Source organism: Patella vulgata, chromosome 1, assembly GCF_932274485.2.
Source record: "Patella vulgata chromosome 1, xgPatVulg1.2, whole genome shotgun sequence".
NCBI classification, from domain to species: domain Eukaryota; kingdom Metazoa; phylum Mollusca; class Gastropoda; family Patellidae; genus Patella; species Patella vulgata.
The window spans coordinates 74,436,924-74,452,791 of NC_065879.2; the positions used below are offsets into that span (position 1 = coordinate 74,436,924).

General features: G+C 36.9%; 1 protein-coding gene across 2 annotated transcripts; it reads right to left on the reverse strand.

Moving 5' to 3' along the window:
* Window positions 1-981: 981 nt before the first annotated feature.
* LOC126811656 (uncharacterized) lies at window positions 982-15,604 on the reverse strand. Of its 2 annotated transcripts, none has more exons than XM_050537466.2 (8): window positions 15,495-15,604; window positions 12,846-13,136; window positions 11,179-11,405; window positions 10,820-10,986; window positions 9,519-9,769; window positions 4,038-4,456; window positions 2,198-2,668; window positions 982-1,647 (listed from the first exon to the last, which is right to left on the reverse strand). In XM_050537466.2, the coding sequence occupies exons 2-8, from the start codon at window positions 12,916-12,918 to the stop codon at window positions 1,039-1,041; spliced, it is 2,217 nt and encodes a 738-aa protein (XP_050393423.2). In that variant the 5' UTR covers window positions 12,919-13,136; window positions 15,495-15,604; the 3' UTR covers window positions 982-1,038. The 2 variants fall into 2 exon arrangements, with proteins under 2 accessions (XP_050393423.2, XP_050393432.2); XM_050537475.2 differs by lacking the exon at window positions 15,495-15,604 and adding an exon at window positions 13,241-13,288.
* Between the last annotated feature and the right edge of the window lie 264 nt (window positions 15,605-15,868).

Sequence of the window (15,868 nt, forward strand, 5' to 3'; positions counted from 1 at the left end):
GTTTAACATAAGGTCTGTCATTGAGTCAAGTGGTGTGGTATCGATTCCCAGCTTGTACGTTACAACGAGAGTCGCTTCTGGGGTTTCTCCGGTTTCCTCCCACTGCCAAAGACCCATACGCACAATCTAATTATTAAAATAGAATTGAACCATGTTAGTCACGAAGTCACCTAGTTTGTGTCTAGTTGACGTTAAACCCCATTTCTCTCCCTGGTGTCAATGTATAGAATAACCTTTACACCTTGAAAGAATAACCTTGCATCATGTTTTCTTGAAGAAAGAAAAGCACCCCAGAAGAAGAAACCCCAAAGGCCACCCCCAACTTTCAGATCGCAAGTTATTTCGGGCATAGAAAAACCTGGAATGGTCAAACCAGATTTACAGTTACAGGTTTATAAGAGCTTCTAAATCTTAATCAATGTATGTTTCTCAATTTAACAAATATCGTTATTGTTGAGGTTCCATTAAACTAAAACTGTCTAGTCCATACCACAACACACAAGAGTTGTCTCCCTTGGATTAGTGATCGCGTCAGACACTCTAAATCCGCTACAACTGGTTTGTGGTTCCCGTTCTACCTCTTTATTTGCTCTCTGTTGCGTGGCATTTTTTGCTAGTTTTTGGTGATTTTTGGGGCCGGCTGTTTAATCAAGGTCAACTATACCATGTTCCTGTTGCCACTGACCAACGACGGGCTTGCCTAGTCGTTAGGACGGGTCGAAAAACCAAGGTCTACCCTTATACACATTGACATGTACTGTTTTTGCGAGATGTAAAATCACGTTCTATTCTTTTTGCATTCAACTTAATTGTATAGGATTATACTGACGAATTGCTAATAATGAAAACCTACCAATTTCTAAAACACAAGTATCATTATATTCCTTTGTAGCCCTAACACTTCCACCACAACAACGTTCAAATGTGTAAATTTAGAGGTAGATTCGGTCTTCGTTTAAAACATAAAACATAAATACATAATCATACTTAGTAAGAAATTTTTGGAAATAAAAAAATAACTGATAAAATATTTTGTGATCAAACATTCATAACTAAAACTGTAACCATTATCCCGACAAATAAGTAATAAAATCGACCTTTAACTAAATATACAACACTTATTCCACTTGATTTGTCATCTGATAGAATGTCTTCCATATTTTCGCCCCATTTATTATCACTATCGTCCATTTCATTTCCCTCATCATCATCCTCGGTGTCAGTGTTTGCTATTCTGGAACTCTCAAGAGTGCTGGGTGGCGGTTTATTTGGTATGTTCGAGTCTATGTGCGCTGTGGAATTTTTATTCACTTGAATATTCGTGTCTACACTTCCGGTTAAAGGATCACTTCCAGTAGCAGGATCACCACCGTCCCAGTTGCCACAGCGTGGAAAATTTGGAGGAGGACGTGGCATCTGTTGATAAGAACCGACTTGTATTACTAATCCCATGCCTATATCTATATGGAACGTTACATGACAATGGAACAGCCAGAAACCAACATTATTAGCGTGAAATCTAAGAACAGTATAGCCACCAGCAGGAACTGTAACACTATCTTTAGTAACAGCACCATGCAATTTCCTAATTATCCCCCCTTGTCTATCCAACTCCATCACCTGCTCTACCGACGTCGAATTGCCTAACTGAAAACAGAGAATATAAAAGTCATTAACTGAATACGTTTTTACGGTCTGAAGGGTTTGAACAATTTACAGATAAATCTATATTCCCACCAACCAAATTTGATGACTCTGTTCATAACCCTGGAAAGTACTCAACATAGGCCTAGCCTGCTCCCCAATCCATTTTCAAATGAAATAAAATATTGTTTACAAAAAAAACGCTGACAAATGTTTGTTACCGTGAGCCATAATACAGTCATGTATTTTTTCACCACAAACCATACCACGCTCAAGGCTTGGGTTGATGATGTTATAATCAGATTACTCTGCGCTTATCAAAACTGACGAATGGATACAATCTGCCATACATATAGCCCCATTGACTGAGGAGCATTACAATGAAATCACAAACTTGTGCAGTTTCGATCAATTATTGTCCACTATTATCATTCTGATCAAACTTGGTATGAGAGTCAAATGATCTACGAAAAGAAAGTGTTCCATGTGGACCACTAGTTCCAGCGCTCGTGTCATTACAACAGTCATTACATCTTAATAAATAAAACCTTACCCTGTCCATGGCAACCACACGGAAGGCGTGGCCATGTAAATGCATGGGGTGATTGGCATTAAAAACCATGGCCTCATCCACAAGAGCAATCTCTACGACATCCCCTAGTGCCACCTGTAGTCGATGTACACACTGGCAGTATTTTACACTACAGTTGATACTGACTGTTTCACTGTTACAGAACATATCTTCTGACAAATCCGACCACTGACCCAGCGGTGGTGAGGGTGGAAAAATTGTCGTAATGTGATTCATCTGGGGTGACAAGAGTTTCTTACTCCTCACCATATCAAATATAGAATAGAATCGAGGATGATGAAAATCATGGTTATCGATGACGTTGAAGTCCATTGCGATATAGAATTGTCTGTCGGGTATTGGTTTTAAAGCTATATCATCTTCGGCTAATGAATATAGTGTTGATACTGGCAGTAGCGTCGGTGTACCGCGACGATTCCATGGGTTCAGTTTCTGAAAAGAGAGATGTTAAAAGTTCTTACATTTTGATAGTATTAGCAGTGTGACGAAAGTACAAAAGAAGACATCTGCACCGGTGTACTTAAAGGTGAAATGAAATGAAATGTTTTGCTCCCGCTGGGATAATGTGCGCTGCGGCCTACTCTTATACCGAATACCGACTGTGTGTTCACGGGATGTGGGTTTTTCGTCCCATCGGAACGACTTGGCAGCTGCCTTTTTCAGGCCCTCCGTTCTCGGCCAACACCGGGAGTGAACCCGCGAGATCCAGGCTAGCGAGCAAGCGGATTACTAACTTGGCTGCCGCTGCTCCCTGTACTTAAGGGAGTCAAGTAATTAACTCAATATCATCCACAGTCTTCGACATTGCAAACACGACTTATTGGTCAACATTGGTGTTATTATCTTACCGTGAAAAGATGAGCTTGTGATATCCAATAATAAAAAACGAAAATTGGTACACGAACTGCGTGCCAGAATGCTTTCGAACGCCAGTTGTAATGCAGTAACTCAATAAACGAGGCTAAACATATTCCACGGAAGAAAACTACCGGTGTAGACTGGAATAACCCAAAGACTGCCATTCAGTTTGGACTCTTTGCGTAATTCGCCGAACATAACTGATTAGAAATTACAATAAAAGATTGAATGTAAATCAGTTTTTATAAATGCATATTACATTATGATTATTATATGCGTTGCTGCCCATTTGTGTCCATTTCGAGATCCCAAAGAATATAAATTTAGCTCCTTTAACTGTTCTGTTGGGCATCAATTTATCAAAGGACGCATATTTCAACATTATGCATTTCTTTTATCTCTTTTACCAAACAACATGAAATGAAATGGAGTTTAACCTTCTACTTTGCTGCACCGACTGGTTCAATGAAGACGGGCATACACCATACAGTGCGCTTTGAGGACAATTTGGTCTGGACAGCTTTACTCTTATTTCGAATTCCAACTGCCAACTGCTATGGTTTGTTTAAGTGCACGCCAAGGTGTACACGCGACCTCGGGTTTTCATCCCAGCTAAACGACTATACGTTTAACCATGACAAGGGGGAACCATACCGGATAATCTCTACCAACGTTCAAATGTTCAAGACTAACACGGGGATCGAAAATGGATCTCCAGGTTTAGCGAGCCAACGTCTTACTCACCGAGCCACCGCGACCCCCGAGTTTTCTGTGCACCCCACTTTTCTAACACCAGTCCTTTGTCATTAACTTATGTCCTAAAAACGGATATCGTTGATGAAAAAGGGCCAATTATAGTCAAACCTCTACCCAATAAGTGTTTGGTCAGACAATCGATTTAAATATCAAACATATGAAAATACCTATAAGGAAGGCATCTTACCAAACCTGCTCTCCTCCCATCATTATAGTCTGGCATCGTTACCAGATCACGGTCTGCTCCGCTATATTTCAAGATGGCATGTTGTTTGGCTTGTTTGAATGATGCACCACAGTCTGCCAATCCTCTGACGTGGATTAAGTAATTATCAATGTCTCGGTCAGCGTGAAGGACGAAATCATATCTTTCTCCAGAGAAGATATTAAAAGAGTCTACAATTATGGATTGGAATGGGTAGCCATCAGAAGCGATCATTTGGAGTTGATGGTCTTGTACGGAGAATTGTAGAGGGCAATTTAAAATGCCATTGCTGGCCACACGGAACCGATATCTTTTTCCTTTCTCCACTTTAAATACTTCTGATGGTGTAAAATGGTTGACTTGTGTTACGGGGTCAGGATACGGCTCCAGAGCACCTTTACCTAAAAAAGTCATTTAACCTTAAATTAATGATTCGTTTTAATTCGTTTGCAACCACTGAATTCCAACAAAAACCTAGACCGGGGAATTTCATGCCCCTTAAAAGGTTCACTATCAGCAGCACCGTTTGTACAGCTCTAAAATCGTTGTCAACAAATCCCTCAGAGCAATTTGAAAACCAGCGGCTGCCAGGCAGGATACGCCCACATTTTCGAGAGATGGATAGAGAACAAGCTAACATGATTTTTCGTACAATCAGGGCCATAATTCAGGAAATTACAATTCGATATGCGCATATATCGAAAGGAACTGAGATCTTTGTGTTATAAACTTACATTTCAAGTTTCAACAAAATCGGATAACAATTGTGACCTCTATAGGGTCCACAACCTTGATATACCATATTTTTACGCTATTTGAGAACGAACGGCGGCCATTTTTGTCTGTCAATTTTTTTCGTACAATCGGGGGTCATAATTCAGGAAGTTACGGTCCGATATGCACGAATATCGAAAGGAACCGAGATCTTTTGGTTATAAACTTACATTTCAAGTTTCAACAAAATCGGATAAAAATTGTGACCCCTATAGGGTCCACAACCTTGATATACCATATTCTTACGCTATTTGGGAACGAATGGCGGCCATTTTGTCTGTCAATTTTGGGCCGATTTTCACGAAATTCGAACTCAGTCATCCTTAGGGTGTAACGGTGATATAATTGAACGGTTTTTTAAATCGGATAAAATTATGACTTCTATAGGGTCCACAAGCTAAAAACGTGATTTTTCGTACAATCGGGGGTCATAATTCAGGAAGTAACGGTCCGATATGCACGAATATCGAAAGGAACCGAGATCTTTGGGTTATAAACTTACATTTTAAGTTTCAACAAAATCGGATAAAAATTGTGACCCCTATAGGGTCCACAACCTTGATATACCATATTCTTACGCTATTTGGGAACGAACGGCGGCCATTTTGTCTGTCAATTTTGGGCCGATTTTCACGAAATTCGAACTCAGTCATCCTTAGGGTGTAACGGTGATATAATAGAACGGTTTTTTAAATCGGATAAAAATTATGACTTCTATAGGGTCCACAAGCTAAAAACGTGATTTTTCGTACAATCAGGGGCCATAATTCAGGAAGTTACAGTCCGATATGCGCAGATATAGAAAGGAACTGAGATCTTTGGGTTATAAACTTACATTTCAAGTTTCAACAAAATCGGATAAAAATTGTGACCTCTATAGGGTCCACAAGCTAAAAACGTGATTTTTCGTACAAACAGGGGCCATAATCCATGAAGTTTCGATCCGATACATGCCAATATCGAAAGCAGCCGAGATCTTTTGGGGATAAACCTATATTTCAAGTTTCGTCGAAATCGGATAAGAATTGTGACCTGTAGAGAGTCCACAAACAATTGTGGACGGACGGACGGACGTCCGGACAGACAGGGGCGACGGCATAATGCGTCCACATGAAAATGTGGGCTTATAAAAATGCAAACATTATAAACTCTGCGCCAAACTTCGAAAGTACAATGGAACGGAAAGCTAAATCCTCGAAACGATCTGAAAAGTTTGACATTCGAAAAGACTATTCATTATGCTTTATTAATGAACAATCTCACCCAAATGCCATCGAGAACTTGTATCGCCTTCACAAGATTTAATATATTTGGACGTTGATGGAAATATATTGAATTTTGATTACGTTCTACTTCCTTAGGGCGGTTGGATGGCCGAATGGTTAGCGCGTGCGCGCTGTATCATAAGGTTGTACGTGACAAGGAGTAGGGTCGCCTGTCCAACCTCGTGGGTTTTCTCCGGATCCCCCGGTTTCCTCCCACTGCTAAAGACCCCTACGCGCAAGCGAATTATTTTAATGAAATTGAACCATGTGTTAGTCCCAAAATGACCTAGTTTGTGTCGAGTGGACGTTAAGCTCTCTCTCTCTCTCCTTACCACTCAATGAACAATCAACGCGATCTGGAAAAAAAAAGATGTGAAGAACTCTTGACCAAAAGACTACCCACAGCCGGGGACAGCTGGGCGGACGAAGGTGACGACAGTTTTCTTCCAGTTGTTTTAAAACTAAAGTGTATAAAAACATTAGTGAGACTAATAAAAATTAAAATACTGGTGACCCCCCCCCCCCCAGTAAAACAGTGGAATCACCTTTTATAATAAGTACCGGAATACAAATATTCGATGTAACTATGTGAACTTCCACGAGAAGGGTCATGCAAACGTTCTAAAATGAGTTTGTATAACCTGATAACCTGCAACAGATGGAGCAAAAGTTTGGATCTTAACTTTTCAGATAGTCTCGGTCACCAGACAACTTCTCAGACCGAACCATATGATTGTGAGTAAGTTTACTATTAAACTGCACTGCTCGTATGCCAAAAATGGATAGTGGGTGCATACACTTTAATGTCTGAATTCTGGTAATCTTAATTTTGGTGTGGGAATTTTTGCATCCAATGTGATAATAATGTATCCTAAATGAATATAAAATCGTTTATTTCTTTAAAAATTTACGTAGCTAACACTATTTTCGTTGTATTTTCGTGTTTGAGTGGCCCAGGAAGCAAATATTTTTGTTGTACTTTTGCGATTATTTACCGAGGATATTGATTATGAAAATAAGAGCCTTCATTTTAGCAACAAAAAAGTACAAGAAAATGATAAACAAATAAATTAAAGACTGTCTACGAATTTCACTCACGTTTATGAATTTATTTTCCGGCCTAAAACATAATTAATCTTTCCGAAAGAATTTTAATTATAGAAGTTTTTATATATAAAATACATAAGGGATGGGCAGCCCACGTGCCTAAAGTACATTAAATTGGTACTATTCACGAATCTTTGCAAAATGAAATATAAAACTAATGAAATTGTTGGATTTTATACGATTATTTCGGCGATCGACTATATACAATCGCATTATTGCTTGTTATGCACCCGGGGGATGGATGGCCGAATGGTTAGCACGTGCGTGCTGTATCATAAGGCCTGTCATTGAGTCAACTGGCGTGGTTTCGAATCCCCGGTTGTACGTGACAAGGAGTAGGGTCGCCTGTCCAACTTTGTGGGTTTTCTCCGGGTCCTCCGGTTTCCTCCCACTGCTAAAGACCCCTACGTGCAAGCGAATTATTGAAATAAAATTAAACCATATGTTAGTCCCGAAATGACCTAGTTTGTGTCGAGTGGACATTAAACCCCATTTCTCTCTCTCTCTCCCTCTCTCTCTCTCTCTCTCTCTCTTGTTGTGCTCCTGTTGTAGTTTTGATTAAGGGCGTAATGTGACAGAAGGCCAAACATTTTCTTCGATAAGACATTTTAAAAATAAGGTCAATTAAGTTTTCATTTAATACTACTTTTGTCGATTATAGCAAAAAAAGTTATTTACTTGGTCTCGATGTTCTTGAAACAAACGATTACCGAGAAATAACAATATATATGGTGGCTTGAAAGTAATAGATAGCATTTTTGAACTTTAGATGGCCGTATGCAAGAGCTAAATCTGCCTATTGCAGGTCTTTCTTTAGGCCTGAAATGTTATATAAACTATTAATTAGACATTTATTAAAAAAACAAGACCATAATCGACACTCGATGGCATCGGATACTCGGGATTTTAACTAGATTAAAACGATTCGCCATTTAAAGATTTAATTTAAAAATGGGAAAACTAAGCTGTCCGGATTATACCAGTGCCCTGGTTACCACTGCGCACACATCTTGTCACAAACAATGATAAGGTGGCTGAGAAGGAAGTAATTTGACTGAAAATTTCAATATTTTCTTTTTTCATCATCTATTTTTGAATTATTATAGCAAGAATGGCCAACTCGTTATTAAACTCTTAACTAATGTATCTTTAATTAAGATTGATCGATTTTAATAATATTTGGTGCGTGCGTTGCGTTGTGCTTTGTGTGAATTTAATCAATAACTAACGACAAATGTGCATTTGTGTGAAATAGTTTTATTTAACGCCCGCTTCCACCGAAGTGATATCGCAGAAAATAAATGTTTTTGTTAGAGGGCACGTTTAATAGACTGACACCCACCCAAACCTTGATCTTATTTTACCGTTCGTTCGTTCCTGGAGTTTTACGTGACAACTACCACCCGGCCTAAATAGTATTAATACTAATCCCTTTGTTTGTTAATTTTATTATTGAGGCTCAATTATGACACGTAGAGGGAAGAGAAAAGAACTGATTTTAATTAATTAGAAATATGTCAGTATCTATAATTGTGTTCGGTTACATGGTTGTGTTCGGTTACATGGATGTGATGCAAATTAATTATTTATTAAATAAAACTTTACACGGAAATTGCTCAATGACAAATTGTGTCAAGATATGATCAAAATAAAACTAATTGTATTTTAGACAACTGACTGATTAATGTAGGAAATTGCAAAATAAACCTGAAAACAAATGTAATTTTTGATTACTTGGAAAAACTAAAACAAATTCAATTGACACAAAGAATTTCATTTACTATCGTAAGAAGAAAAAATCACGCAATTGATCCTTTAGATATGAACTCCAAGGTGTCAACAATTTTAGACGCGTTTAGAAAGGAGATTCTTCTTCTTGTTACGTAAAACCGTGGGTCAAACTCATACCAGTAAAGTTATGGGTCGAACTCACATACCGTAAAATCGTGGGTCGAACTAATGGGCTGCATAGATGGCAAATCAGTAGGTCACCAAAACCCCAAGTTGGTGTACAACGCAAGGCAAAAATGTATATACGGTAGCAGACACGTAGGAACGGACAAGGAACAGCATCTAGTCCTTCGGATTGTACGAAAGACCGAAGTCCCGTGTATAGGCTGGGTTGGCGTGCACGTACAAGAACCGTGGATAGTTGGAATTATAAATAAGAGTAGGCCGTAGCGCCGATGCCCTGGCAAAATGTCCTCATAGCACACTGCATGGCGTATGTCAGTCTTCTTCAGCCAATATGGGACAGAAAACTAGGACGTTAATCCCGATTTCATTTCTTTTCACGTAGGATATTTTGTTAACTTACCATTAATTAAAACAGATCTTGGTTTATTATCACCGTCGTCATGGTGATGAGCTGCGAATTTTTGAATCGTCAATTCAACCAGCCAATCGTTGACCAGTATAGAATGCTCTGGTAGGTCGTAGTCATAGAGATGGGACTGTGGATCACTTTGGCGTGATTGACGAATTATCAAGGCTCCGAATACACCATCTGATCTTTGAACCCCAGAATGCGCATGCCAGAACATAGTTCCGGGTTGTTGTGCTTTGAATCTATACATAGAATTAAAATACATATATGTGAAGATGTAGAATGTTTGAGCGTGGTTTTCTTGTTTTAAAAAGTTCGGGGGGTGGCCATGGAACTGACCACTTCGCATACTTGTTCGTTTTCGGTTTGTTCGCCAGCTTAAAAAGAAAGTAAATTAATTCCACTCGGTCTATCAAAGGGATAAAGACATTCGTGAAAATATCAAGGACATTGTAAGAAATAATTAAAGAATGTTGGTGTCAGCCATTATCATATATGTGATAGAACTGGTTGAACACATTCCAAATATAATTTTTACACAGAGATCATTGCTACGATAGATGCGGTAACGAAGATTTGAAGAAACGGGAAGTGACGCAAAAATGGAAAATATGAGTTAATCTTATATATAACTGACGCAAAAATGGAAAATATGAGTTAATCTTATATATAACTGACTGAGGTATCGAGCGATAAAAGATACACGATTGAATATCCTCTCGCAGTCTCATATCACAACTTTTCTTCTTCAACGGAATTATCAGTGGGCTGGAATTCGACCGTGTATCGGTTATCGCCCGTTCCTTCAGTCAGTTACCGTATTATAAAAAGGATAACTCATGTTTTCCATTTTTTGTGTATATTTGGAATGTATGTAATAAAGGCTGGCACTAATATTGTCTTTTAATCAGGGACATGAGGCGCATTTCGCGTCGTAGCTTTTAACGCAACAAGCTCAGGATTCCAGATAAGGTTTGTTATTGTTTCAGAGTTGACGGGGTTATTTTATAGGGTTGGTGTCATGATTTCTAAGAGCAATGATAACGTATTTATTTGACTATCTGTATGGTAACTATTTAATAACAATATTTATATACTGGTCTACCATTTTACTTGTAAAACATAGTGTGGTTAACGTAAGTAAATAAACGCCCTGGTAAATGTCGCTATCACAGATTATTTTATGATTTTACAATCATTTTAGGTAAAAACAACTAGCCAGTGGAATAACACTTTTATTTCACTGATAAAACGCGGTATTCCACTACTGATCATAAACTAGACCGTCTTACCTATAGGTAAAGGAAGTATAAGCCGGTATTGGACATTGTGTTATCATAGACACACCGTCCATGTAAGGTGTTTCTTTCTGTAAAACCCCATGCCAGTGGATTGTTGTGGCTTCAGCCCCTGCTAGTTTATTGGTTACTTTGACAACAATAGTGTCATTTTTACACACCTGCAAGACACATACATACATTTTTCATAAACCAATTACAGTACTGTAGCTCCTTTAAAACAAAACTGGCTCGGTTTCCTTATCCGGTCTCGAATTTTCATAAACCAATTACAGTACTGTATAGCTCCTTTAAAACAAAACTGGCTCGGTTTCCTTATCCGGTCTCGAATTTTAAATATGGACTATACTTACGTGTATACCTGGACCTGGTAACATTCTGTTCGCTACCAGAACAGGTCTAGAAACTCCATCACCAGCTATACAATGCTGCCGACTACAATCACTGATATTAAATGGACAATCATAACAAGCTTTACTTAACGTATAATAATATTCTAAAGTAAAATGATAATTGCATATCATAGCCTCCGCACCGTCATCACATTCACGTTTACAGGGATGATCTTCGTAGTTGGGAACTACAAGATATAAAAGATACGAATTAAACAAGTACAGATAATTCATAAATATTAACAATATCTAGATAAATACAGATAATTTATAAATATTATCATAATTTAGATAAATACAGATAATTCATAAATATGATCAAAATCTAGATAAGTACAGATAATTCATAAATATGATCAAAATTGAGATAATTCATAAGTACAGATAATTCATAAATATTATCAAAATCTAGATAAGTACAGATAATTCATAATTATTTTTTAAAATCTAGATAACCACCACCTTAACATAATACAACTTGTATAATAGCTATGGTGAGTTTAAAAGGTTAAGACTTTATCAAACTATCAGTTATTTAAATGAGAACACGATAAAAAAATTTGGTATCTCAATTACTTCATGGTAATTAACAAGCCATTTTTGTTTACCAACTGATTTACGAAACTGAGATTTAATTATACAGTGAGCCGTATCTTGCTAAAATTGAACATGCTTTTGTTGATGAATTAATAACAATATTATTACTTAAACACACAAATAGTTGCCCCCCCCCCCCACCTTTATCACTTTATTTCAGTTCTCATCTACATTGATTATCACGTGATTACGTGTGTTTATATTATTACATAACATATCTAGTCACCTTTACAATTATTTCAAAGATTAAATTCTTTCTGTTATATATTTCGTTTTGATGATTTGTTTTTAAAAACACACCTGTCCGTACACTTTAAATCTTTTTAATCTTTCTTTTTTTAGAGATAATTGTTCAGCTTTATTACTGTTTTATTATTCACGAATCCTAATTAAAGTCGATTTAGCTCTAACTTTATCAAAATAAAAAATAGGATAATTAAATTGTCTAATATACCCCATATCTATCTCCTCACGTATCGTGTTTTCCCAACATTTACAGCGCGTTTTCATAACGTATGTAAATGAAAACGGGACAAGAAAATTAATTATTTTATCTGGAAAAATAGTTGTATGCGAATTTTCGAATCTGTCTAAATTATTTTAACTGTGATACTTTAAGGAGAAGAAAATGTATATATTTTTTTGATAATTTAATAAGACAGGCGATTCTTAGTCTGATTTGACATACACAAATTAAAAATACGACGTTATAAGGAAGGGGCAGTTAGTTAAAGCAACATCAAAATTTGTGATGGTTTATACCTCTCTGGAAAATGTAGCTGTCCGTCCTAGTTATAAACGGTTTCAGTCAACGTATAATTGATAATTTAATTTTTGTGAAAAAACGGCGTGGATCGTACACGGTTCACATACTCATTTCAGCAATATTAGTACCACATTTTAAACTGCGTTAAGCAACCCATTTCTTAATTGCAGCAAAATTTTGCTTTGTTTGATAGTCAAGATACATAAAAAAAACTCTGACTTCTTTACGTGGTAAATTATAAATTAATATATAAAGTCCTACTTACAGTCGTATTCAGCGTCTGTATATACCGTTAAAAACATAGCCACCACCACCATTATCACTACCAATGATTTCATCTCGCCACGCTCGATCACTTCTTTTACACACAGAGAAAAAATACCAGATGTCTCGAATTTAAAAAGACACTTCTGCTAGTTATTCAACTAGCATTATCCGGAATTGTTTTCGAAAAAGTGAAATTTTATTGTGGCTGTCTCAATTCCTCTGATGTTCAAACCTCTTGTCTGAAAGATCCTAGTAAACGACTTGATTGCTCGAATTATTCCATTAGCAACTGTAACAAAAAACAAAATCTCTTTGAATAGCTCGATAAAATTATTTTAAAAAACATCCAAAGGTAAATAATGTAATTTAACAGGTACTGCAAACAATACTAACAATTAGAAGTTCCGTCTAACCCACAATATTGTGATTGGAAAATGATACACGCGCGATACTAGACTTTGTCACTCCAGCCCAATTTTCGCCATCAACGAATATTTCATCTCGACAAAATAATAAATGATGTTAATTATCACATCATGTTTGATAGTTCATCCGTCGTAACACCATCGTCACAAAGAACCACTTCTTCATCAGTTTCGATTGAATTTTCAACTATCGCCATCATTGATCCCAAATGAAAACAGGGTTTAAGAGATCCATGACCTGGATTGGTGTTTGGAAAAACAAACGCTCGGATTCACACATCGGATCACTCTGAGACTAATATTCGTTGTAGTAAAAGCGGAAATATTTGGGTTCGATCAATGGAACGGACTTAATTCAATGTGGAATTCGGGTAATCAAAAATAGGACATTTGTCCAACTTTTCATATCTCAAAGCTTTGAAACTACACGTGATGATAAAACACCAACCATGAGTGTTATACTCCAAGAAATAAAGTATTTACTTTGAGGAAAAAAGAGACACATTTTAACGTTGTGACTGACATACGGTTAATTTTTTTTATACTATGATTACGTATGCAAAACTAGGGGCGTTTACTTGCCTTTCAGTTCCTTCTTTCAAGGGTATGTGAGAAATGCTGAAGGCCGAGATTGGTTGATTCATACTTGAGACAAGTTAATCAAGAATCTGGTGTCCGGACCGTTCGACTACTCTAACCCCACATATTAAAAGAGAAATTATAACAAAAACGCAAATGTAATTAAATTCACATAATATCATAACTAAAGTAACTGTAGACTCAAAACATTGTTCAGTGACGAATTGGCATATCTGTCTCAAATTTACAAACCACGGCATTTTCTCTACGAACCGATAATTCTAGACGACATGACATAACTAAAATCAAGAAGAATAATGAAAAGCAATAAAAATAGTCTTTTACATTCAGTGGGGTTTTGGTGGCCGATGGGTGGGGTGGTTTTCCCATTTCTAAAGGCCTCTGCTTGTAAGCCATTTATTGATTATTTAAACACTTGTTAGTCCTGAAACAACCTCCATTTTTTTCGCCAAGAAACAATTTCATAGCCAATTTACACATAAAGTATCTGTACAGTTGGATTTCGTACAGAATATTGACAGGTTAAATCAAATTCAAAATTGTGTTGGTTAACCAAAAACCTACCAGAACCAAATTCTATAAACCCCTATCTATATTTGTCGATCTGTTCAGATTAATATGGAAGTTTCGTACTCGTACACTAATCCACGATGTTTATCAACTAATGGGGCACCTTTATCCATCAGAACATTAAACATTCGTCTCATTAGTGAGGTGAATCATGCCAAAACCTTAAAGGAACTAAATCGCTAATATTTGGGACCTACAAATTGACACAAATGGGTCGCAACGTATATAATAATGTAATATGAATGTAATAAACTGATTTACATTCAATCGTTTCCGTTTTTACTCTAATTTCAATGCAGTTATGTTTGGCGAAATACGCCAGAAGTCTCAATCGAATGGCAATCTCTAGCGTCTGGTTATTCCAGTCTACACCGATAGTATTTATTACGCATGCTCTCCAGATAAGAATATGGGTCACCGTTTCACATGACTTGTGGAATAATCCGAATATGTCTAACCTCGTTCTTCCGAGTCGCTTGTATCAAATTGCGCTGAAACGCATTATGGTACACGATTCGTGTACCAATCGTAAAATGTTTATTTTGTCTTAAATATTGGATATCAGAAGCCCATCTTTTCCCGGTAAGATCACAACAGTACAACACCAATGTTGATTAAAATTGACAAATTATTCATTTTTTCATTGTCGAGGGTTTTGCACGATATTGAGTTAGAGACTTAGCTACTTTAAGTGGTCCATTTTGTACCACTTTCCCCTACCCAACCACTCCTACACGTTACTCGCACTAGATGGAATTTGACACTTATCATGAATATAAAGTTAGCTGTAAGTATGGACTGGTGTTGTGCTTACTATTTCTGGAACACCTGATGCATCTCGCACGGCTAAAACATTTCTCTTGTAATGTTTTGTATTCAAATATATTTTTGGGTACCTTCCGTCAAAACTAGTGATTGGAATCGCGAACGATGCACGTATGCTTACTCTTCTATGAACACCTAATACCACTTCTCACTTGAGGAGTTTACATAACTCACAATTTCTGTTTGATTAGTGTTATACAGAAATGAACAGTTTAAAATAATCTCACCTCATAGTGGTCTCGCCTCTTTCAATGATAGCATCTGGCTTTTAGATTGAAACACTATGTCGCAGTTCCTTTTATGTCCAAGGGAAACAAATAAACGTCTGTAGTTTTTCCAGAAATGAACATGATTTTAATTACATAATGAATTTCACACACTACTGTTTTATTAAATATATGTCATATGGGCGTCACATTTTTCATATATATTTCTGCAGGACAACTGACCACGAAAATACGTCACTAAAAAGACAAAAACTACTAATTCAAAAAAACTTGACTAGAAAATACTGTTTCAATAGTGTTACAACCTTAAACTATTTCCTTAGATATTACTATGTATCTGTATCCGTTTCCTTAGTTCTTAGTTACTATACTAT

Excerpts from the sequence above, each read along its gene's own strand:
- LOC126811656 (XM_050537466.2), bottom strand. The coding sequence starts at position 12,918 with ATGAAATCATTGGTAGTGATAATGGTGGTGGTGGCTATGTTTTTAACG. Across the intron at positions 11,406-12,845 it reads TACAGACGCTGAATACGACT|TTCCCAACTACGAAGATCAT; the intron begins GTAAGTAGGACT and ends TATATCTTGTAG. Across the intron at positions 2,669-4,037 it reads ATGGGAGGAGAGCAGGTTTG|AAACTGAACCCATGGAATCG; the intron begins GTAAGATGCCTT and ends CTCTCTTTTCAG.